At 48.7% G+C, this 23,540-nt stretch overlaps 2 protein-coding genes across 7 annotated transcripts in view; both read left to right on the top strand.

The window, feature by feature from the left end:
• SLF2 (SMC5-SMC6 complex localization factor 2) overlaps positions 1–5,072 on the top strand; it is a 41,566-nt gene extending 36,494 nt beyond the window's left edge. For all 3 annotated transcript variants that reach the window (XM_036336295.1, XM_036336294.1, XM_036336293.1), the window contains exon 20: positions 1,774–5,072. In XM_036336295.1, coding sequence (XP_036192188.1) covers positions 1,774–1,809 — 36 coding nt within the window. In that variant the 3' untranslated portion in view covers positions 1,810–5,072. The remainder of the gene's footprint in view (positions 1–1,773) is intronic.
• A 4,515-nt stretch (positions 5,073–9,587) lies between these two features.
• SEMA4G (semaphorin 4G) lies at positions 9,588–23,276 on the top strand. 4 transcript variants are annotated; one of them, XR_004972150.1, is made up of 16 exons: positions 9,588–9,690; positions 12,592–13,059; positions 13,166–13,314; positions 13,591–13,653; positions 16,525–16,623; positions 16,735–16,828; positions 16,973–17,086; positions 17,289–17,458; positions 17,542–17,711; positions 18,006–18,150; positions 18,313–18,535; positions 18,928–19,043; positions 19,170–19,330; positions 19,532–19,593; positions 20,981–22,037; positions 22,163–23,276. XR_004972150.1 is itself a non-coding variant. In XM_036336287.1 (15 exons), the coding sequence occupies exons 2-15, from the start codon at positions 12,936–12,938 to the stop codon at positions 21,811–21,813; spliced, it is 2,523 nt and encodes an 840-aa protein (XP_036192180.1). In that variant the 5' UTR covers positions 9,588–9,690; positions 12,592–12,935; the 3' UTR covers positions 21,814–23,276. The 4 variants fall into 4 exon arrangements, 1 of the variants encoding a protein (XP_036192180.1); XR_004972151.1 differs by having other exon boundaries at positions 9,626–9,690; positions 12,795–13,059; XM_036336287.1 differs by having other exon boundaries at positions 20,981–23,276.
• Positions 23,277–23,540: the final 264 nt, after the last annotated feature.

The raw sequence follows: 23,540 nt of genomic DNA, 5'->3' as shown, positions 1-23,540 counted from the left end.
TCCCATTGCACCAAGCCCTAGACAACTACAGACTTTCTGTCTGTATAGATTTGCCTGTTCTTTATATTTCATATAGATGAAATAATACACTATGGTATTTTATGACTGGCTTCTTTCACATAACGTAATGTTAAGTGAATTCATGTTGTAGCATGTATGTTCTTCTATTGCCAAATAATATTCCACTGCACGGATATATCACATTTTATTTACCCACTTATTAGGTGGGCATTTGAGTTGTTTCTATTTTCTGGCTATCAAGAATAATGCTGCCAAAACCGGTTTGGCTCAGTGGATAGAGCGTCGGCCTGCGGACTCAAGGGTCCCGGGTTCGATTCTGGTCAGGGGCATGTGCCTGGGTTGCGGGCACATCCCCAGTGGGGGATGTGCAGGAGGCAGCTGATTGATGTTTCTCTCTCATCGATGTTTCTAACTCTCTATCCCTCTCCCTTCCTCTCTGTAAAAAATCAGTAAAATATATTAAAAAAAAAAAAAAAGAAGAATACTTTCATGCATATTTGTGTACAGGTTTTTGTGTGAACATATCTTCTCAAGTGAAAACATCTTGGGCATAAACCCAGGAGTAGAATTGCTGGGTCATATGGTAATTCTGTTAAGTGTTTTGAGGAACTGCCAGACTTTTCCAAAGTGGCTGCACCATTTTACATTCCCACCGGTCTATTTGAGGTTTCTAATTTCTCCCCATTCTGTCAACACTTGTTACCTGTTTTTTACAAAAGCTTAATGGGGGGTGGGAAGTAGAATCTCACTGTGGTTTTAATTTGTGTTTCTCTAATGACTAATAAGCATTTTTCATGTGTTTATTAGCCATTCATATAGCTTCTTCGGAGAAATGTCTGTTCAATTTCTTTGCCCATTTTTTAATTGAGTTTTTATCTTTATTATTGAATTGTAAGAATGTTCTTTATACTCTTAAATACAAATCCCTTAGTAGGTATAATTTGCAAAAATTTTCTCCCATTCTGTGTGTTGTCTTTTTATTGTCTTGATGGTACGGTTTGTAGAACAAAAGTTTTTAATTGTGACGAAGTCCAGTTTTATCTCTTTTTTCCTTTTATCTGTTTTTTTTTCCTTTTGTCATGTTTTCGGTGTCATATCTAAGGAGACTTTATTTAAGAGAGGTATTGTTTAAATACCTGCTATTAAGTTTTCCATCATGCTTGTTTACAAACGAACTTCTCAAATTTTAATGTGCATAAGCATCAACAAGGAATTTGTTGAAATGCAGATTTTTATTCATTGTCTGAAGTTAGACCTCAGATATTCTGCATTTCTACCAGGTTCTCAAGTATTGCCAATGCTGCTGGTCCAGGGCCTACGCGTTGCTTATATTTTTTATCAAAATAACAGGAATACTGAATATTAATTAGGAAGCAATCTCACTATTTTATGACATTTTGACTCCCTTGTTGTTGGTGTCCTTCATAAGATATGCATGCCCTATTAGAGAAGTCTTTGAGAAATCTTAAGCTGTATTAATCTGCTCAACATTTTACTTAATTTTAAATATCACCCTCTAAATGTGTGTGTTGGTGAAGAGAAATCATCTTGTACTTACTTTATACTTTTTAATTGTTAGACCACAAAATATGAAACTTAAATCTGATTATCATAAATTTTTAGAGAATTATATAATATAAAGATTTTATTTCTTTTGTTATTAAAACTTGATGATGATAATATGTGTTATAAAGATTAATTCATAATTTGTTTTTTCTTTATTCTGTTTTTTTCCCCTCTTCTATTTTCTAGGGGCAACTTCATGACTTCTGGGTTCCAGATTCTTAACAGGAGTTGCAACAGCAAATATATGAACCAAGAGAAATTCAATAAGAACCTTTCCTAGAGGAGTATAAAGGGTTACTACAAAATCCAGCGGAATGCTAAGAAAATGGGCAGCAAGTGTGCCACTGGAATATCTAGTTTGAGGCTGGTAATAAAAGAAATTGCCATTTCTGAAGCAGATATGAAACACAATCTGCTTAATTAAGGCAATTGGCCTTTTGAAAGAGTAGAATCCTATAACAGGTTGGAAGAGTAGAAGCAGCTTATAGTTGCATGTCTTATCTGCCCCTATTAACTAACTCCTCTGTTAAACGATAAGCCAGTGGTGTTGTTTTTTTTGTTTGTTTGTTTGGGTTTGTTTTGTTTTTATTGTATTTGTGGCAGTTGGATAATCACATGAAATATGTAAGAAAAGATTTGGACCAATGTGAGAAGTTGTACATGGAAACCAAGACCAAGTTCTAGTTGGGTTTAATTTTCCCTTTTGGTTATTTTAAAACTTAATCGAAAACCTTCAAATGAGTTTAGTAACAAAAAGGATAAATCGCTTGTAACTCCTACAAACCATAGGAGGTTCCAATCCATGCATTTTCCTTCACTATTCAAGATTATGAATCTGTTAGGCTTTTGAAAATACATTTAAATGGTTGAGAAATAGAAGGTATATTGTCAGATCCCCTTAAGGGGCAAAGGTTAAGCTATAAAATAGTGACTCTGTTTTCATGCCAAAACATTCATATGCAGTTTGTTTTAATTTCCAGTGCATTTTTTAAAATACCAGTTAAATCATAGAATCTTGGCTAAATCTTAGAATTCTGGCCCCTTAGTAGCCATATTACAGAAGTGTCTGTATTGTAAAAGCTTAAATATCTGGACAAGTTTCCAAAACCTTATTTTCATGAGTATATAACCTTGGCAGAAACCTGAATGGTGTTTATTCTTTAGAACATTGCCACATGTGTTTGCACATACACGTGTGTTTGTGCTTGTATTTTAAAGTTGTTGCACTTAAAAACCACAGCTGCTCTAAATTCTTAAACACTGGAAAGCCACCCTTTGGTTTAAAGGTGGAGGGTTAGTGGAAATACATATGCTGGTCTTAGCCCAAGGGCCCTTTGAAGCCCTTGGTAGTAATAGACTCTTATTAGCTCTGAAAAATTCTTTTGTTGACTGAGTGTCCCTTTTAGAAGGGTTTCTTTCATAAAAGAAAATGCCAACTTCTTTTTTTCTTTCAGTATTAACTTGGATGACATTGCTAGCTATCCTGAGCACTCTGAGGTCTCCAATTGTGGGGGGAAAGATGATGGGAAAGGGAATTGGACTTGATGTTTGTAGTTTGATAGAGGAGAAAATAAATTTTGGAAAATTAGCTTTCTACCTCTGAATTGAGGCTTAGGAGTAAAAAACATTTTATCTTTAATTTATCATTTAAAATACTTTTGAGCCCATGTCAAGCATTGAGCAGTTAGAGATTTTCTAGGGAAGACTAAGTAAATTCAGTTCCTAAGAACCCTGTCAGACCAACAAAAGTTTTATTCTGTATTGAGTTTACTGGTAAGAATATTAACTTGATACTACCTCTTAAGGGTATTGTTAGAAAATGCCACTTATGGTTAATGAGATAGATACAAAGAGTTATATTTGACAGAAGCTTGAAACTCTGGCATCTATCTGCCCAACAGTGGGGGCTTTCACTCTGTAATTTAATACTTTGTAGATACATTATTTGTGTGTAATTTTATAAGTGTTCATATTTTTCTCATTTTGCATTGTGTAAAGTGTACAAAATCTCAAAAGTATAAAATACTGCTTATATTGCTTGTAATTACAGTGTGTAAATATTTTCTAATGTGTACATTGATGGGGGGGACAAGTGGGTTATTCAGGTGTGTTTTTTTTTAAGTGACCCTTTTATATTGCAGTTTCAACAGGTAACTGCCCATCAAATTTAAAACCACTTTGATACATTTTTATTTAGCAGTTCCAATAAGAAAAGTCTCTATTTTTAATTATCTTTCTCCATTAGAGAAATATGCTTCATGTGTCCCTTTAAAATAAATGGCCAAACATCGGTTTGGACTCTTGTACTTGTGACTCTGGTAGACGTCTTCAGTCTCCAGGTCATATTTCAGTCAGTATTTGCATTCAGGTTCTCATAAAAATGGTGTGATTCTCTTTTAGCACAAGTAGCCCATGGTTTTTCTCCCAAATCAAGTACTACCCTTCTCTCTCTTGAGTCCCCTTGCTTTGTCTCCCTCCTGCTGTTGTTGCCCACCCAGTGAATGGGATGGTAGTGGGGGAGAAAATGTTCATTGCACAGAGAATGTCAGGCCAGTTTTGGGACTTGGCAAACAAAGCTTGCACTGAGTGGTGGTGTGTTTGGCAGTATTATTACTGTGCCAAAAAATCACCTTGTCTAATTTTCTGGATATGTATGTCAAACTTCCTACCCTTATTGCAAGCTAAAATTTAAGGTATTTGTAAGTGTTTATGCTTTTGTGTGTAACTGTTTGCCTTTTCTAAACTGCTTTTCTTGTTATCTGAAAATACAATTCTATTCGTTATATCATGTTAAGTGAAGATGCTCTCCATGCACAAAATGCATCTATGTAGCAGTAAAGTAACAGCATTTGTACATTTTCTGTCTATCTCCTGACGGCAATGGTGCCTTTGTCACCTTTTGGAAGGTTGGCATTTTGTTTTTGTTTTGAGATACAAGTAATAGCTTGCTTTTGACTTCACAAATATCTCCCCAGATGTAAAAGAGAGAAAATGGTGTGTTGTCATCCAGGCTCAGTTGGAACATTTGCATTTTTATTTCTGTCAAGCAAGTATAGTTGGTGGGGACTGGCCAGTAATAATGTGTCAAGTCTTTAAACCAAGAATAATTTTTACATTTTAAAATAAAAACTTAAGAGTTGATCCATTAACAAGTGACTGAGTTTGAAATTAGGGAAGGACTGTCCTGATTCGCCTCCACGGAGGCAAGATTAGGGTGCAGATGGGTGGGCATGTAGAGCATGATCTGTGGTTATTTATTACTTCTTAACAGTGGTGCACCTCTAATCTGTGTGTTTCTTTTCCCTGGGCAGTCCTGTCAGCCAGTTAATCCACCAGCTCCTAGGCAGTTTACAAGGAGATACAGGTTTTCTTTTTCTTTCCTTTTTTTTCTTTCCTTTTTTTTTTTTAAAGATTTATACTACATCTTGTTTAAAGTCCTATGAATGTATGTGTGCGTTATTAAAATGGCTTTTTCTCAGTTTGAACATGTGTTCAGTAATATTTGTTCGGGAGTGGGGATGATTAAGTATCTGGAATGTCCTGTTTCTTCACCTGCCCCACTCCCTGCTTTTTAAACTGATTTCTTCCTCTTTTTAAAATATATATATATTATTGATTTCAGAGAGGCAGGGAGAGGGAGAGAGATAGAAACATCAATGATGAGAGAGAATCACTGATTGGCTGCCTCCTGTACGCCCCCCCTGGGGATTGAGCCCACAACCAGGCATGTGCCCTTGCCTGGAATCGAACCCAGGACCCTTCAGTCCTCAGGCCAACCCTCTATCCACTGAACCAAACTGGCTAGGGCTTCTTTCTTCCTCTTGATTTGTATTCTCCAGGCAGTCTTTAGTTTGATGTCTCCTGTTTCTGGAATAAATACTTAAAACCATAGTTGTATATAGTTCACTTTTATATAACCAATTAATAATTTGCTATATACTTTGCAGTTAGGAATTCAGTAATCTCATTCTTACATTACCTCATTCACTATGTTCAACAACTGTTGAGTCCCTACCTACTACCTGCTAGGCACTCTTAGGATTCAGTGGTGAACAACAAACAGAGCTCTCATGAATCTTACCTTCTGGTATCCAGGTGAAAATACTTTCTGTTATTGGGCAAAGAGAACTGGAAAATAATACTCTTGGCCTGACACCCCTGTTCTAGAGTCCAGGAGAAGCTATACAATGTGGAGGCAGGGCCGGATCACTTCCAACCTGCCAGGCAGATACAACCCTGGATATACCAGCTGTGGGGACATTGGTTGGCACCACCTCACAGGAGTTATGAGGTCATAGAAGGGCTAAACATGATTGCCAGGGGCCTTGGGTCTCGGTATCATGTTGATATTTCTCCCTTCTGACAGGCTAGTTAAAAGGAGACAGCCTGTAAGCATTTTTCTGACAGTGGAGGAGTAACAGCATAGGCAAAAGCAGAGACATTGCCTAAGAACTGGGAGACAGGCAGCACAGCCTTGTACAAGGTCCTTGCCCTTGCACTTAGTCATGACCTCAAATCCCAGATTCACCAGGACAATTGTTTGATCCTTGGCAAGTTACTTAACTTCTCTGTGTCTTAGTTTCTTCATCTGCTAAAACGAATAATGAGTTTGTGAGGGCTAAATGAGCAAATGCATGAAAAATATTTAGCAAAGTCTTGGCATATAGCAAGAACTGAATAAATGCTAACTGTTGTTAGTTAGCTCTAAGTTGAGGCTCTTCTCAGATGACAAAACTGGTCTTAAGGCACTTGGGCTTCATTGACATCTGAGCAAATACCTCTTGAAACTATGCATGCTCTATTTTTTCTGATCCAGTGAGCCCCAGAGGCTTCTCTGTCCAGGTCTGCCTCTGCTGGTAAAAAATGAAGGTGGCGACTTTTTAAAACTCAGCATGCTAAAGCCGAGAAAGGGGGGTGGTGGGTGGTGATTTCCCAGCATTTTGTGGACATGTCCTGACACTCCCTTTTCCTTGCTAACCATTCCCCAGGCTGGAGTTAAGAGAGGTCAAACCAGAAGGCCCAGCTTTGGGTCTGACTCCAAGACGACTGGCTGGGAGGAAAACTTAACAGGCAAAACAGGCTTCTGAGGCACTGTGGATCAGTAAGACGACAGCATTGTTGCACTGGTGACAGTCCCTGCTGAAGCAGCACCTCAGCTGTAATGTGGCCAAAGTAAAGGTCACACCACCTAAAGGGAGAGTACTGGGCAAGCCAGAGGTGGAGACGGCAAAACAGGAACAGAAATGCTGCCACAGTGAACAGCAAGCAGAACAACTTGACCGGGCCAGACTTGGGGTTTTTTGCCTCAGGGAACCTCTGCTCAAGTTTCAGGAGTTCATACCTACCCCCTACACCGAGGGTCCCTGCTACAGTGAGTAACTGCTCTGCCAAGCCTGGAGCCAAATGCTGGTGTAGGTGGCTGAGGACAACCGCACTACCCGCAGCCACTTTCCTTCAGCAGAGCTGGGAGAACAGCCTAGCAAATGCAAATACAAAACCTACATTTGCGTTCTGTTTGGAAAGTATACCTGGTTTTCAAATGGGATCCTCTCACAGCCACACTGAAACAGACAAGGTGGTGACTTTAAGGATGAGTAACAACCTGCTCAAAGAACGACCTACCTCCTGTGTCCCTGCCTGTGACACAAATTCATAGCTAGGTTAGGATTAATTTCTTGGTTTGCTTTCGAGTCTCTTCCGCTGTCCCTCTTCTTTTTATTCATATTTCATCAGCTTGATTTGCAAAAAGGAGTATTATCAATCACAGGGGCTTACTATAGAAAGTTTCATTAATCGCCATCACATCTGATCATTTCATTAGATTCAGAGATTGAAGTGGGAGGACAGCAGAGAGAAATACATTGTGGTCTGAATATTATCAGAGGTACTGAAGTATCTGCCCAACTGCAGTGTAGCAAGTGCCATGCTGGAACTCAGCATTGTGATTTATAGCTCTGTTCAGATGAAAATGGTGAGGTGCTGAGTCTGCCATCGGAGCACCTTTGAGGAGAAAGGCTTGCCTCACATAGCCTAGGTGAGTGGGATGTTGAACCTACCACCAAATCACTTTGGCCTACTTGCCACTTCCTGAGGTCAAGTCGGCACTGAGTTCTGTGAGACCACGAGGGGAGTGCCCTTAGCCCACTGGGCACCCCTGCAGTTTAATTTCTCTCCTATGGGGCTCACAGTTTTCCTGCCCCTACTCCATTGTCACCCCAACCCACTTTCCCACAAGGACTGCAGATGTATTTTTCTTAGCCATGTCTTTCCCAGTCTTCCCAACTTGGACTTCCTTACTTTGCTCTTTCAGGATTTTCTTCTGTGGTCTTTTCCAAACTACTTGCTGACTTTTCCCTTCTATTACCTACTAGGAGCCCTCACATCTCGTCAAATCAAACTCATCTTCCTCTCTCATGCTCTTTCTCTTCTGCCTACTCCCCCAATACAAACCTACGCATTTCTGCCTTTGCTCTGGTGATACCCCATTCAGGCTACCCTGTTCCCTTCTCTGGTTTTCCCAATCCTGATTGCTCCTTCTGTAAGCACAATAATTTCAAGGCAAGTTACTTAACTTCTTAGACCCTGTTTTCCCATCTTTAAAATAAGCTATTAATCCCTCAGAATGGAATGAATGCACAATTTAAAAAAAAAAAAAAAAAAAAGCTGGGCACTCTTTGTAAATGTGTATGTACACTTTAAGCATTTCTCTCCAGCTACCTCCCCCTCCACATATACACACATCCTGTTGGCAGAGTGCTGGGGGAGGTGGAAGTGTGATGTGCGCCTGCTGTCTAGTCACACACAGCAGCCCAAACTATGAGATTGCACATGAGGAAGTGCCAAATTGAGCTCTGAGGAATTCAGAAAAAGAAGGATGATGTGTCTCCCTGTGTCAACCTTAAGTTAAATAATGACAGAGCCTCTTGAATCTGCACCAGTTCTCAACCCAGTGCTCATTCACCTGTCCCCCCACCCTCTGTCCCTCCAGAGCACAGACTCCTAGGCACATGCAAGAGTCAGTGACCTATGTCCCTGGGGCCCTCCTCATGTTGGTCCTGCTCTTGGGCCCATATCAATACTGTCATGGATGAGAGAGAGGATCAGGCCAGGTCATGGCTAGAGCTCAGGTTTGAGTCAAACCCTAGAGAGGTCTTTCATAGGCGGTGGGAAGAAGGCATGGCCTCAGTTGAGGGCAAAATGAAGGGCCCAAGATGGTGTGGGAGGGCCATTCTAATTGAATTAAAGGAGGTGGGGAGTTGAGTCTGCGGGGGGCTACTGATTAAGGTGACTGAGCTTAGGAAGGACAGGACATTTCATTGCCTAGGAGGGCTTCACTGAAAGATCTGGAGTGAGAAAGATGCCCAAGGTGAGCTGAAAGGGAAGCCGGTGTGACCCAGTCCCTGAGGAGCTGCACCCCAGTTAAGATTTGGTCGAGCGGACGGGTACAAATAATGCTTGTGGCTTATAATCCCCAAAACCAGCATTTTCTGTGTGCACTTCTGGTCCAGCTGTTACTCATCCCTCCAGACCCGACCTCCACCCACCCAGACGTTCGACTGACAGGCCAGGCGACCGGGACCTGGAGCTAAGAATCAAGACCCTGCTCTGACCCATGCTTGGTCTCCACGCACTGTGGCCCTCCGCACCCAAGGCAGGGAGCGCAGGGGCGGCAAGAAGTGAGGACAGGCCTCGGCTCTCAGGCTCTGGGAGAGTTTAAGCCCCCAGAGGACAGGTTGGTAGTCTCCAGCAGGAGGAAATCCTAGAAGGGAGCGGGGGACTATCAGCCGTTGACGGCACTGGGGGTGGTGAGGCTACCACCAGGGGGCAGTATTGGGGCTGCGGCCTTGGGGCGGGGGCGCCAGTTGTCGAAGAGCTGTTTGTGAGCCGTGGCTTGAAACTGTAGGGTGGGGGGAGTGAAAGAAGACAACAGCACCTACTCGGCACCCTACCCGGTCGGCCCCGCCTTCCAGGTCCCCGCCCCACCCCCGGCTCCGCCTCCACCCCGCCCCGCGTCTGACCGCGGCCCCTTCATCCTGCAGCTGGTGCTTTGGGGCCGCGGAGCTGTGCGTCGCTGTCTCTATGGCCCGGGATCCGAGCGCAAAGGTGAGAGAGGCAGGGAGTGCGGGCGGTGGAGGTGCTTGGGCTGAGGTGGGCGCGGACCGGGCCAGGCCTTGCCCACATCCATTCCACCCTCCACGCTGGGCGAGGCCTTTCCCACCGCCAAGTCCCCCAGTCCCTCATAAAGGCTGTAGAGGGGCGCGGGCCAGGCCTCCAGCCGCGCGGGGTGCAGACCTGGGAACGTGGAGTCGGGGATCGGTGCAGGGCGGGGGCCGCTTGGCGAACAGTGTTTGGGATCTGGGTCACATCTCCTGATGTCGGGCGGGATAGAAGGAGAGCTTGTCCTCGAGCTGCAGCAGTAGAGACTGAGGTTAGACCCGAGGAAAGGAGAGAACCGGGAGGAGATGGTGGAGGAAGGAGGCAGCGGGGGAGGGGCTCTCAGGCCAGGAGAGACCACCATCCCATTGGGCAGAGGGAGAGACCTCCCCCACTAAGCAGGTGGACCTCTGGATTGAAGATTGAGAGCCTGCTGATCCTACATCGATCTTGCGGCGGCAGGGGGGTGGGGGGCGGTGAGGGGTCTCCCCTCCTCAGTTCCCTCTGCCCTAGGATCTGCCTTAGTGGGAAGGCGATCAGAGTCCAGGGGGCTGGCCCTGGGGAGCAACCCAAACTCTGGAACCAGGGGTGGAGTGTGGGGTGTGGACTGGAGACCTTGAAGCCTTGTTGCCCCTTAACCCCGCCCTCTCTCCCAACAGTTTAGGGTAGGCCCAACTCCCATATCTAGAACTGCAGTATACTTGGGAGTAGAGGGGTGCCAAGTTACCTGTTTCATTCCATCTTTCCTTTACTAAAACAAGGGGCCTCCTTCCTCCCTTGCAGAGCAGCCTTGACTCATGAACCCATCCCATCTGAGCCTCTGAGGTCAGAAGCCTCCCCCCATCACACACACACACACACACACACACACACACACACACAGTCTGGCCTTAGAATTAGGACATTGGAGAGCGAGGTGGGGTTCTGCTCTTAATCTCACCCTCCGTGCCACTTGCAGCCTCCAAGCCTGCAGTGAGCATCGAACCCCTGTATGTACATATGCTTGTACATCTGTATGTACATTTGCATAGATGTAATTGTGTGTTTGAGGACTGTGAACATACATGTACTTGAACTTTCTGTGTACATGACAGTGCCTGAATCACTATATCAATGAGTTTGTGTGCATGTCCCTCCACATATGTGTATATGTGCAGAACCCACTGTGAATGGTGTACAATTCTTCATATGCACATATGTGGGTTTATAGCATCCTTGTCAACCTCTAAGGCTGTGTGACCTGCTGAGTGAATGGGCCTGTAATTATAACCTTACATGTGAATATATATGAATGCATGTGGTAGGCCTTTTATGTGAACATATGTATGCACAAACCTTCCTGTGAATGTGTGTGTGCATGATTCTCCTGAGTACATGTGTTCACAGCCCTCCTCTGCATATGTATATGTGTATGTACCTGTTTGCATGCACCTCACCCTCCTCTGGACACATGTGACTCTTGTGTAAACCTGTGTAACTATGCCATGCATCACACTCTGAGTGGTTCCTCTGATCTGGGCTGTGTTCCTCCTGCCCAATCCTAAGGACTGATTCCTCCTAGCCATAGGGCTCCCCCCTCCTTTCTCACTAAGCAAATAAGAGGCCCCAAAGGTAAATAGGTGTGCCTCCACAGTGAGGAGTGGAGCATGGGCAGTTTGCCTGGGGCCTCTTGCTGCCCCAGCCCCTAAACCAGTAATTGATGCTCTTTCTGGGGTCCAGGGACCCTCTTCTCTCATATGCCATTCCCCCCTCTGGGCTCTGCCCACCACAGTGCTGACCTTTACCTCTTAAATAAACGCTCCAAACTCCTGTTCTTCCTCTGGCCAGCTCCTGGTCCCTCCCCTCTCTTCAAGGCCACATAGTTAATATTTGACCTGGAAGGGAAAGGAGAGGCCAGTGACCCTCTGGCCCTGTTTGGGAGCATCTGATGAGATTGGGTGGGTCAGGCTTCCCCCACACCCAGCCCAGCTCAGGAAGTCTTCAGAAGCCACCTCAGAGATCAGGCCTGTTACATGGCTCAGAGGAGGCCACCTACCCAATCCCATCCCCAGCTGGTTGGCTTGAAGGAGGGTCCAGGTGTGGGAACAGTCTGCAAGATATGCCAGGGGAGGTGGCCAAGAGCTCAGGGATCCCATTGTTTGCCTTTTCCATGTTGCTCATGTCTGTTAACTGGCCTTTTACAATGGGGCCTCCTGCATAGACATTACACTCATGCAGCCAGCAGGGGCAGATACCCCCAATGCCTGTGAGTGCCTGTTTGCAGGTAGGGACATGTGTAGATGCCTAGGCAGAGGGTGCAGTACAGACTCGAATGGGCAGGGCAGAGATGTACACCCCCTCAAAGAGGAATGCTGAGGAGAAGTGTCTAATTAAAGAGAAATTCCAGAGGGAGCTTTCAGGCCCGGGAAAAGAAAAAACAAAGAGAAAACAGGACAAAATAAACAAAGACCCATTAACCGGCTCTGCCCAGGCCTTCCTGCATAAGGCACCCCCGCAGGCAGCAAGGGCAGCTGCTGCCCAGCTGGGTCTCATTGTTGGGAGGAGAAGGCATTCTCCCTGAGAACCCAAGCTCCACCAAGATGGAGGTCTAGCTAAGCTTCTGACTTGGTCAGAGAAGGACTATTACCTTGGGTTTGGTTTGGGGGGAGTCAAGGGTCTTGTAAGGAGGGCACGTTCCACCCGACTTCCTGTGTCAAAATGACTGAGTCAACCCTGGCGTGGGAGTTCTATGGATGCTTCGCCACCTCCCTTCAGTACTCCCTGTAGTCTGGGGGTAATGTCGTCTACCCTCCACCCACACACAGATCAAAGGGCTTTTTTTCCTGTGTTGTTTTTTTATTTTTCCTTCAGAAACCAGATCTCAGAGAACCAGGACTAGCCCTGCTGTCCAGGCAGGGAAACCTCATCAGTGACCTACAACCCCTCTGACCCAACGACTCCCTCTCACCATGGAGTTTGTATTTGATGCAGACAGGCAGCATGTGATCCTCTGAGCTCTGACCTTGGATTTCATGGCCATACAACCCTATGATTCCATGTCCCCCCAATTCCAGGACCCTCCCTGGCCCCATGACCCCTGACCTTTCAAGTGCTCTCCCTGGACCTTGACCCCTGTGACTGTTCTTCCCATCATCCCATTGACTCTGGCCCTGGCTCCCCTTGGGGGTCTTGTTGGTCTGGGCTTCCCCAGGAAGATGTGGGGGAGGCTCTGGCCCCTTCTCCTGAGTGTCCTCACAGCAACTGCAGTCCCCGGACCCTCGCCACGAAGACCATCCAGAGAACTAGATGCCACCCCACGGATGACTATCCCCTATGAAGGTTAGACCAACTCCCCACCTCAAAAGGCAGCAGGGGCTGGGGCTGAGGCTGGGGCTGGGGCTGGGGGCAGGCCAAGAACTGGGCTCACAGCTCCTGCTCTCCCCAGAGCTCTCTGGGACCCGGCACTTCAAGGGCCCCGCCCAGAACTACTCAACACTGCTGCTGGAAGAGGCCTCAGCAAGGCTGCTGGTGGGAGCCCGGGGCGCCCTGTTCTCTCTCAATGCCCACGACATAGGAGACGGGGCTCACAAAGAGGTCAGCCCCTGAAACCTGGACCACCCAGAGGGTCTCCAGCTTCATCTAGCTCCCCAGGGTCTCAATTTCCTGAAAACTCTGCAGCCTTACATAGCTCCCTGGTCAGACAGTTCTGCCCTTCCCGGCCAGGTCTCTTTTACGCCCAATGCTCCTCCTGAAACCCCCACCCCAATTTCCCCATTTCCTGGGGTCCTATCCCTGGTCTCACAGGTCATAGGAAAGGCAAGGGTATTGGGGTCAGTGCATCAGCCTTTCTCCCCTTTTCCCCCTCTCCAGATCCACTGGGAGGCCTCCCCAGAGATGCAGAGCAAATGTCATCAAAAAGGGAAAAACAATCAGGTATGTGGTCTGCCCTGTCCCCAGCTCCTTTCCTCCTCCTCCTCCTCCTCCTCAACTGGGGATATCAGGGTTGAGAACACAGATGGAGAGGTAACTATCAGCCAGTCAGTTGCAGCAACCTCCATAAACACTGTAAGTGCTACTGGAGTGGCAAGCCCCGGGCACAGCACTTCTAATTCAAACATCTGGTGACCTATTAGCTTGGTCTGTGATGGCATCTTAATTTCCTCTGGGCTCCCAAATAACAATCATGATAACAATAATTAATCTCTAGTAAGTGCTGACAGCTATTATCTCACCTAATTCTAAAATAACCCTGTGAAATAGTATTGTTCTCCATTTTAGAGATGCGAAAAATGATGTTTTGGTCAAGGAATAGCTCAAGTACCCAGTATTCCATGGAGGGGTGTTGGTGAAGTGTCAGTTCTTTCTGACTAAAGACACAGGGCATCTGCAGGGGTCCCTTGTCTGACTATGTAACAGATCTATCTGGGGAGCTTTTAAAAATATGCACTCCCAAGGCCCATTGACCCAGGGATTCTGATTCAGTGAGTCAGGAGTGATGCTGGGACAGCTGTGTTTAAAGAGGTGCCTCTTGGAGCTTTCATCAAAGGCTGCCTCCTGGTGCAGCGTGGATGGAAAATGGGGCTGGGAGGCAGGTGGAGCCCAGGCCACAAAGGGCTGCAAACACCCAGCTGGGGGTCTGGATTTTATTCTGGGACAATGGGCACCCTCACCCAAAAGGCTCAAGATTCTGCAATTCTAACACGCTCCCAGGTGAAGCTGACACTGCTAGTCCCTGGAGCACACTTTGAGTCTACAGAACATTTCCCAAAACATATGCTGGGGAACATTAATTTTCAAAAGAGGGATTTAACAGTCAGATGAGTTTGGGAAATGCTGCATGCTCAATCCCATAATGCATAGCAACACCCTTAAGGCTCTAAGAAGTTCCCGGTAAAGGTAGGTTTTAACCTGTGGTTTCCAACTTATTTGACTACAGAATTCCTCCGCCCCACCTTTATTAATGCAAACATCTTGAGGAAACATTACTTACTATAGGAATAGTTATCCAGCCCCAGGCATCAGATGGATTAAAATGGAGTCTGAAGGCTGGAAAGGCATTAGGGAGGTTGGGGGCATGGTGTGGGTCAGAGGAGGGATGGATGCCAAAATACTGCACCCAGGGAGGGAGCCGGATGAGACAAAGACGCCTGCACGGATTCAAACCCTGGGTAACAGGCAGGAGGAGGAGCCATTAACAAGGCAAAGAAGTCGAGAGGGTAGTAGCTTAAGGCATTTGACGGGCAGAGAAGGCCAGTGTGGCTGGAGTAGGGAAAGGCCAGCGTAAGGGCCAGAAACAGGAGCATGTCGGACTCTATGTTCAGGACGCTGGTGAGCCACTGAAGGCTTTTTAAATATAGCAGTGACATGATCTGGTTTAGATTTTTTTAAATGCCTTGGGAAAAGTGGGTTGCAAGAATATGTTGATTGGTAGAATATCTCTGGAAGGGAACTCTAGACAATGGTAACAGCAGTCTCTTTTGAAGCAACAGGGATAAAAAGGAGACTCTGTTTACAACATATTCCTTTGTACCTTTTGAATTGTACACTGTGTGCATGTATTCCCTACTCATTGAATAAATAAGTCATTTTCTTATAAAGAGTGATGGATGGTTGGGAGTGCTGTCAGGTAGTTGCTGCAGTAATTCAGGGAAGAGTTAATGGTGGTAATTTGGACTCAGGTAGGGGGAGTGGAGGGGAAGTGGACCAAGTCAAGAGACATTTAGGACAAAGGCACATTTCATCAGGGAGCAGGTCTGAATGTGGGGGTGAAGGAATGGGAAGCAGCAACAATAACTCCTGGTCTCTGGACTGAGTAGGATGCAGGGAGGAAGAAAGGAGGGAAAGACTGGATGAACAGGTTTAGGAGGGAAGATGCAGGTTAGGGAGGAGGGGATGAGCTTGCTTTCTGACAAGGTGAGTTTGATGTGTCTGGAAATATCAGGTGGAGAGAGGGCCAGAGCCTGAGGATAGATATGATAGGGTCACTCCAAAAAGGTATGGGAGCTCCAGGATTGGGAGACATTGCTGAGATGTGAGAGAAGCATGTTAGGGTGGGGAGAGCCTGAGAGTACCTGAACTGATGGTGCAGGAGAAGCTGGCAGAGTATATCATGTAATATAAGATAGAGGGGCCCTAGCTGGTTGGCTTGGCAGATAGAGTGTCAGCCTGTGGACTGAAGGGTCCCAGGTTTGATTCTGGTCAAGGGCGCTTGCCAGGTTGCGGGCTTGATTCCCAGTAGGGCGCATACAGGAGGCAGCCCATCAATGATTCCCTCTCATCTATGATGTTTCTATCTCTATCTCTATCTCTCCCTTCCTCTCTGAACTCTATATATATATATACATATATATTTTAATATATTTTATTGATTCTTTACAGAGAGGAAGGGAGAGAGAGATAGAGAGTTAGAAACATCGATGGGAGAGAAACATCGATCAGCCGCCTCCTGCACATCTCCTACTGGGGATGTGCCCGCAACCCAGGTACATGCCCCCGACCGGAATCGAACCTGGGACCCTTCAGTCCGCAGGCCGACGCTCTATCCACTGAGCCAAACCGGTTTCGGCTATATATATATTTTTTAAAATAATTAAAAAAAGAGATAGAGGGGAGAAGAGGAGTCATTCCCCTGGGAGGCCAAAGGAGAGCGAGTTCCAGGGACTAGTCTGTGTTCTGGGCACTGGGATCTGGGAAAGAACTGCGAGTCCTGTGAGTGAGGAGAAGAGCCAGACTACCAAGCTGGACTAATGGAAGAGGCTTCTAAGGAAGCCCAGGGCTCACGGCCCTCCCCTACCTATCCCACAGACCGAGTGCTTCAACCATGTGCGATTTCTACAGCGTCTCAATGCCACCCACCTCTACACGTGTGGGACTCATGCCTTCCAGCCCCTCTGTGCAGCCATTGTGAGTATGCCTGTCCCAGTCATGATCATTGGTCCTTGACCCCAGACTGGTCTGACCTTGGGCCCCTGCCTTTCCTTGGAACCACTGACTTTTGAACTCTCATTCCCCCAGGATGCTGAGGCCTTCACCTTGCCAACCAGCTTCGAGGAGGGGAAGGAGAAGTGTCCTTATGATCCCGCCCGTGGCTTCACAGGCCTCATCATCGGTGAGCACCTCTCCTCCCCACTCCTCCCTCACCCACAAGCACGCTGTGTGATGGACATGGATGTCATTGGCAGGACTGCCACCATGTGCGTTATGTGCCTTGTTGTATGTGACATGTCTCATGCCTGGTATGTCCCTACCCCAGATGGAGGCCTCTACACAGCCACACGGTATGAATTCCGGAGCATTCCTGACATCCGCCGGAGCCGCCACCCGCACTCCCTGAGGACTGAGGAGGCACCCATGCACTGGCTCAATGGTTAGGAGAATGAGGCTCAGGATGATGGGGGGCAGGGACTATTTCTTTATCTTTATTCCCTTGGGCTGTTGACCACCCTTTCCCCAAATCCCCAGGTGAGCCGGCCTATTCCTGGGTATTCTTGAGTGAGGCGTTAGAGCCAGGGGGGAGGGGGGAGACACCCAGCCTGTCTCTGAAGCCACTTGAACTGCCCGACCCGCAGATGCTGAGTTTGTGTTCTCCATCCTGGTGCGGGAGAGCAAGGCCAGTGCGGTGGGTGACGATGACAAAGTTTACTACTTCTTCACGGAGCGTGCGGCTGAGGAGGGTTCTGGCAGCTTTGCTCAGAGCCGCAGCAGCCATCGTGTGGCCCGTGTGGCCCGTGTGTGCAAAGTGAGTAGGACTGAGGTCGGGGCAAGGGTGTAGAGGCTGAACCACTGACCCTGGCCCCTGACCCCCTGCCCCTGCCTCACCAGGGAGATCTGGGAGGGAGGAAGATCCTACAGAAGAAGTGGACCTCCTTCTTAAAGGCGCGTCTCATCTGCCACATTCCACAGTATGAGACACTACGTGGTGTCTGCAGCCTGGACGCTGACACCTCAGCCCACACACACTTCTATGCGGCCTTCACGCTGACCACACAGTGGTCAGTGCAGGGACAATGGGGAGGCAAGAAACTGGGGACAGCACAGGGGCTGGAGCAGAGGTCACTGAGGATAAGATAGGATGCATTGTGGGGGGGTCTGGCTGCAGAGAGAGAATTTTAAGCATGTCTAGCTAGCCTGGGGCTGGAGGCCACAGTGGCCTACTGACCCTCAGGAGGCCCTATGGGCCTGGAGCTGGGGTTAACCAGGGTAAGTGGGCTACAGGCTGGGCAGGTGGCAGATAGGCAGGCTCCATTCAGTGTGACTCAGCCCTCTCCCCTATGTATTATCCCTAGGAAGACCCTGGAGGCCTCAGCCATCTGCCGCTATGACCTGACGGAGGTGCAAGCTGTCTTTGCAGGCCCCTACATGGAATACCAGGATGGTGTCCGGCGCTGGGGCCGTTATGAGGGTGGGGTGCCGGAGCCCCGGCCTGGCTCGGTGAGGGAGCAGGCCTGGGGTAGGGTGCTCAGTAGACAGAACCCCTGGGAGGGACTGGAGGGTCTGGCCCTGTGGGGAGCACAGGTAGGAGGACAAAACCCGTGGGAGAGTAGGATCCTTGTGGGGAGTCCTGAGGTTCACTACCCCTGTCCCCTACCCCAGTGCATCACAGATTCATTGCGCAGCCAAGGCTACAACTCATCCCAGGACTTGCCATCGCTGGTCCTGGACTTTGTGAAGTTGCACCCACTGATGGCTCGGCCCGTGGTGCCCACACGTGGACGGCCCTTGCTGCTCAAGCGCAGCGTGCGTTACACACACCTCACAGGGACACCTGTCACCACGCCTGCTGGACCCACCTATGACCTGCTCTTTCTGAGCACAGGTGCTTCTGACCCCTGGCCTAAGCCCTCTGGTGACTGCTGACCTGTCCTTTGATCCCTGTTGACCTCTAGTCCCTTGATGACCCTTGGTCACAAAACCCTGGTAACCATTGATGTTGATTCTTCAATGAACACTCACTACTGGCCCCCAGTGAACACTTGGTTTTGGTGACTTCTGACTCCTGTCACCAACCACAATGACATTTGACCCTGATCACTAATGCTTAACTCAATTCCTGCCATGACATGCCCGGAGTTCCCATTGTCCTGAGGGCCCACTGCTACTGGCTGAATCCTGTCCCTGACCTCATGACTCCTGAGCTGGTCCCATACTGCAGGGGGCCAAGAGCAGATTCCATTGCTGGGATCTGACCTTCTGCCCTTTTCATACCAGCTGATGGCTGGATCCACAAGGCTGTGGTCCTGGGCTCTGGCATGCACATTATTGAAGAGACACAAGTGTTCAAGGAGCCCCAATCTGTGGAGAATCTGGTCATCTCTCCAATGCAGGTAACCCCTGACTCGTGACCCTCAAAATGCCAGAATAGGGGGATTGGGAGGCTGGGCATTGGCTGTGTATGTGTCTATAAGTGGGAGTGGGGTTGTTGCTGACTAGCTGTCCTCTCTGGCTCCCAGCATAGCCTCTATGTGGGGGCCGCTAGTGGAGTCATCCAGCTACCACTCTCCAGCTGTTCCCGCTATCGCTCCTGCTACGACTGCATCCTGGCCCGGGACCCTTACTGTGGCTGGGACCCCAGCACTCGTGCCTGCATGGAGACCAACATCGTAGCAAACAGGTCTCAGGGTAGCAGGTGGGAAGTGGTAGGGGATTTGAGGGTCCCATGTACCCAGGGACTCAGAGCCTGAGCGGAACAGGAAGGCCTGCCAGCTATAGGGGGAGTGGGAACCAGTTGTTGGTAACAGTCCTAATGACCCCGCCACTGGGGGACCTGAAGCCCAGTTCCCCTTGTTCATGAGTCCTGGTCTTCTGTCTCCAGGACAGCACTGATACAGGATATAGAGAGAGGAAACCGAGGCTGTGAGGGCAACAGGGACACAGGTAAGTGATATCCATGTCTGTGTGTGGGTCTGGCTGTCCTCCTTACCATTTACATAATTTGTATGTATGTAAATGTATGTATCTGAATGGCTGTGTCTGTGTGCTTTCAGATTCTGGCACAGAGTAAGTGCTCAACAAACATTTGTTGCCCAAAAAAATTATAAATGAGGAAACATGCTTACTTCCGGAGCTTACAGCCAAGTGGAGGGAGGAGGGGCTGGAAATCACACAATCACACAATTAATTATAATTATTTCCACTGGTTTTTGTTACAAAAGAAATAATTACAGCAATGACAAGGGTTTGAAGGATAATGGGTACTTCCCCAAGGAAGATCAGATGACTGAGGTGATATGTGAAGAGCAAAAATTAGTAATTATAGCTAATATGTACTGAGTACTTACTGTGTGCTGGGCATTCACATACACAACCCCATTCATTCTCTCAGCATTCCCCTGAGAGAGGTGCCATTATCATCCCCACAAGGGACAACCTCTCTGAGGCACAGGGAGAATAAGTAAACTGACCAAAGTCAATCAGGTATTAAGCGGCAGGGTCAGAATTTGAACCTGTGCCCAGCAGTCAGGCTGGAGTTTGTGCTTTTGATCACCGCTAGGCTCTCCCCCTCAAGTTAACCAGGCAGGTGGGGGCCATCGGGAGAGGGATGTCACCCAAGCAGAGGGAACAGCGGGCAGAGTGAGCTTAGCGTGTTTGAGCAACAAGAGAAGAGGCTGGAGAAGTGGGCAGGGACCATGCTAAGACAGGGGAGTAGCATGATCAGCTGAGTGTTTTTAAAAGGTCACCCCACTGCTGCATGAATGGGTTGGATGGGGACCAGCGTGGGCCAGCAGTTGGGGAAGAAGAGAAGTGAACAGGTCTGAGGTAGATTCCAGAAGCAGGATCTTGGGTGAGAGTTACATACAAAGGTGAGGGCGTGGGGGCAGGTGAGAGGCAAGGGAGACCCCCAGGTTTCTGACTTAAGCACCTGAATGCTGGTAATGCTATGCACAGTGATAGTAATGTGAGGAAAAGATTTGGTGTAGTTTGAGACAGAAGCTTTAGCCTTAGTCCCTGTGACATGTACAAGAGACTCATGTTGATGCCCAGCATGTGGGAGATATTCAAGTCTGACGCTCAGGAGAGAACTCTGTGCTGGAGGTAGAGATTAGGCATCGCCAGCAGATGGCAGGAATTGAAACCACAGGGAAGGGCCAATGTGAGCCTTCTGTGTGAGCAAAAATGCAGAGCTTGGCCAGCTGTCACCTTGATTCCAGATTCTATGCTTGATGCTGGGGACACAGCAGTGAGCCATCTGGCTTGCCATCTCCAGTGCCTTCCCTAGGATTGGCAGGCGTTGACTGATCCTCCTGTCCCCTACTTTCTCCAGGGCCGCCACCACCACCAATGAAGACACGCACTGTGCTCCGGGGTGATGATGTCCTCCTGCCCTGTGACCAGCCATCCAATCTGGCCCGGGCCTTGTGGCTGCTCAACGGGAGCATGGGCCTGAGTGACGGGCAGGGCGGCTACCGTGTAGGCGTGGATGGGTTGCTGGTGACAGACACACAGCCTGAGCACAGCGGCAACTATGAGTGCTACGCTGAGGAGAATGGCCTCCGCACCCTGCTGACCTCCTACAGCCTCGTGGTACGGCCTGCCACTCCTGCCCCAGCTCCACAAGCCCCTGCCATGCCTGGGGCACAATTGGCATCTGATGTACGGCTGCTCTATGTGCTAGCCATCGCTGCACTTGGTGGCCTTTGCCTCATCCTGGCTTCCTCCCTCCTCTATGTGGCCTGTCTTCGGGGCGGCAGACGAGGGCACCGACGGAAATACTCACTGGGTCGGGCTGGCAGGGCAGGGGGCTCTGCTGTGCAGCTGCAGACAGTCTCAGGCCAGTGTCCAGGAGAGGAAGATGAGGGTGACGATGGCGAGGGGGCTGGAGGCCTAGAGAGTGGCTGTCTCCAAATCATTCCGGGGGAAGGAGCTCCAGCCCCACCTCCACCACCACCACCACCACCACCAGCCGAGCTGACCAATGGGCTGGTGGCATTGCCCAGCCGGCTGCGCAGGATGAATGGCAACAGCTACATGCTCCTGAGGCAGAGCAACAATGGAGTGCCCACAGGGCCCTGCTCCTTCGCTGAGGAGCTCAGCCGCATTCTGGAGAAGAGGAAGCACACACAGCTCGTAGAGCACCTGGATGAGAGCTCTGTCTGAGCCCAGCGTCCCAGGACAAATGCTCTTCCAACCAGCCTGTCTGCCCAGGCTGGGCTGCTGCCTCCCAACACAGCCCTACCTTCACCGCCCCCCCCCCCCCAACTCCAGGCCCTTCTAACTTTTGATGTCCCTATAGGGCTGGCCAGAGTCAGGCCCAGCCAAAGTCCCCTCAGTCTCCACAGACCCATCTGTGAGCAGCCCAGGCCAACTGGTTCTCCTCAGAGGTAGGTGCTCCCTCAGGTTCTTCCGCCCCAGCCCCAGTTCCTATTCCTTTAACCTGAGCACGTGGGAGGAGAGGACCCCATCCTCCTGCCCATTCATCTGCTCAAATCCTCCCTCTTTCTCTCAGGCAGGGCTTGCAGGTCCAGATGGCCTCAATGTCACCATCCTCTGCATGGCCCCATGTGCTGGATGGTCCTGACACCAGACAAGACCTCTGTAGCCAAAAGAGCCACTTGAGCCCTACGTACATTCACATGCACACATGGAAGAATGTCTACCAGCTGGGCTGCAGGCCCCCACCCCCACCTTCTGGTGCATTCTTATTTCATCCCCTTTTCTGGGCTTTGGTTCCCTCCCAATTGCCATATCCCATCCTATCTAGCTATCTAGTCCTCTTCCCTAGTCCCAGCCCCCTATGATGACCTCTATCAAGAACTTGGGAACAGGCCGGCGGTGGGAGGTAAGACTGTATCATTCTCCTCTTCTCCCTTAATGTGTAGCCCTTACGCATCAACCCCCCACCCTCACCCCCCCATGCCCTTGGTCACTCTCGTGACAGAGGCAGAGTTCTAGGCATGTCCCTCACATACATGTGCTCACATTTCCACTCACATGCACCTTATGAGCCTCCTCTTGCTGCCTCAGACCTGCCTATCAGGTTTGGTCCATGGACATTTCAGAGAGAGCCCTCTCTGGTGTAGCTGTCCTTGCAGACACTTCCCTAGGACGGGCAACCCACACTGCACTCAATGAGCCAGCCTCCCTTTTGGGGACCAAGCATTTGCTACCCCTAGATTAGAGCAGGAGGAAGATCTGGTAACTCACCTGGCACATGAAGCCCGTCCTTGGAACTATGCAAAGGGCAGAGGCTGGGAGTTTGGATGCTTGGCTCCACCCCTGTCCTACCTCACCGGGGCACTTTTAGGGTCCAGTGGCCTCTGAAGTCTCCAGGCCCAAATGGGACAATCAAATCCTGACTGAGCTCCCCCATTCCCTTGGGTGAGGATGACTGTTATTTTTGTAGCTGAGAACGTGGGATCCCACGGATTTTTACTGCCCTTCACCCTTCCTCACCCACCTCTCCCCCACAATGAATGTATTTATTGTGAGATGGTTATACTCTTTAGGAATGCCTCCAATCCCCCCTCCCCCTCCAGGTGGGTGGAACGGACATGTGACAGTGGGGAGCCTGGACTCCGCTCCTCCACGCCGTTGGTTAATAAATACCCTTTTCCCCATGACTGTGAGTAGTCTGCTTGGTCTAAACTGGCCTTCCCCTGCTCACCAGGGGACAGGCTTCTGAGTCTTTGGAAAAGTGCTGCAGGGTTAGGTCTGCTCCCCACAAAACCATTTGCAGAGGAAATTGGGATCCTCAGCTTCCATCCTGGCTGCCCTTTGTTAAGGCTCTCACTAGTAACTGATCATGGCATGAAGGGCACAACAAAAGTAGAGTGGTTCAGGACTCATATAAAGGTTTCTAGGTTTTTACCTCCTACCTCTTTTCC

This window comes from Myotis myotis, unplaced genomic scaffold, assembly GCF_014108235.1.
Source record: "Myotis myotis isolate mMyoMyo1 unplaced genomic scaffold, mMyoMyo1.p scaffold_m19_p_15, whole genome shotgun sequence".
NCBI lineage: Eukaryota > Metazoa > Chordata > Mammalia > Chiroptera > Vespertilionidae > Myotis > Myotis myotis.
Note: the sequence above shows the minus strand (reverse complement) of the source record. Positions and strands in the feature narration are given on the sequence as shown.

What these genes read in the sequence shown, in the direction of transcription:
- SEMA4G (XM_036336287.1), top strand. Translation starts at nt 12,936, where the DNA reads ATGTGGGGGAGGCTCTGGCCCCTTCTCCTGAGTGTCCTCACAGCAACT. An exon ending in AAAAAGGGAAAAACAATCAG is followed by an intron (nt 13,654 to 16,524) that starts GTATGTGGTCTG and finishes CCTATCCCACAG; the next exon opens with ACCGAGTGCTTCAACCATGT. An exon ending in CGGAGCCCCGGCCTGGCTCG is followed by an intron (nt 18,151 to 18,312) that starts GTGAGGGAGCAG and finishes CCCCTACCCCAG; the next exon opens with TGCATCACAGATTCATTGCG.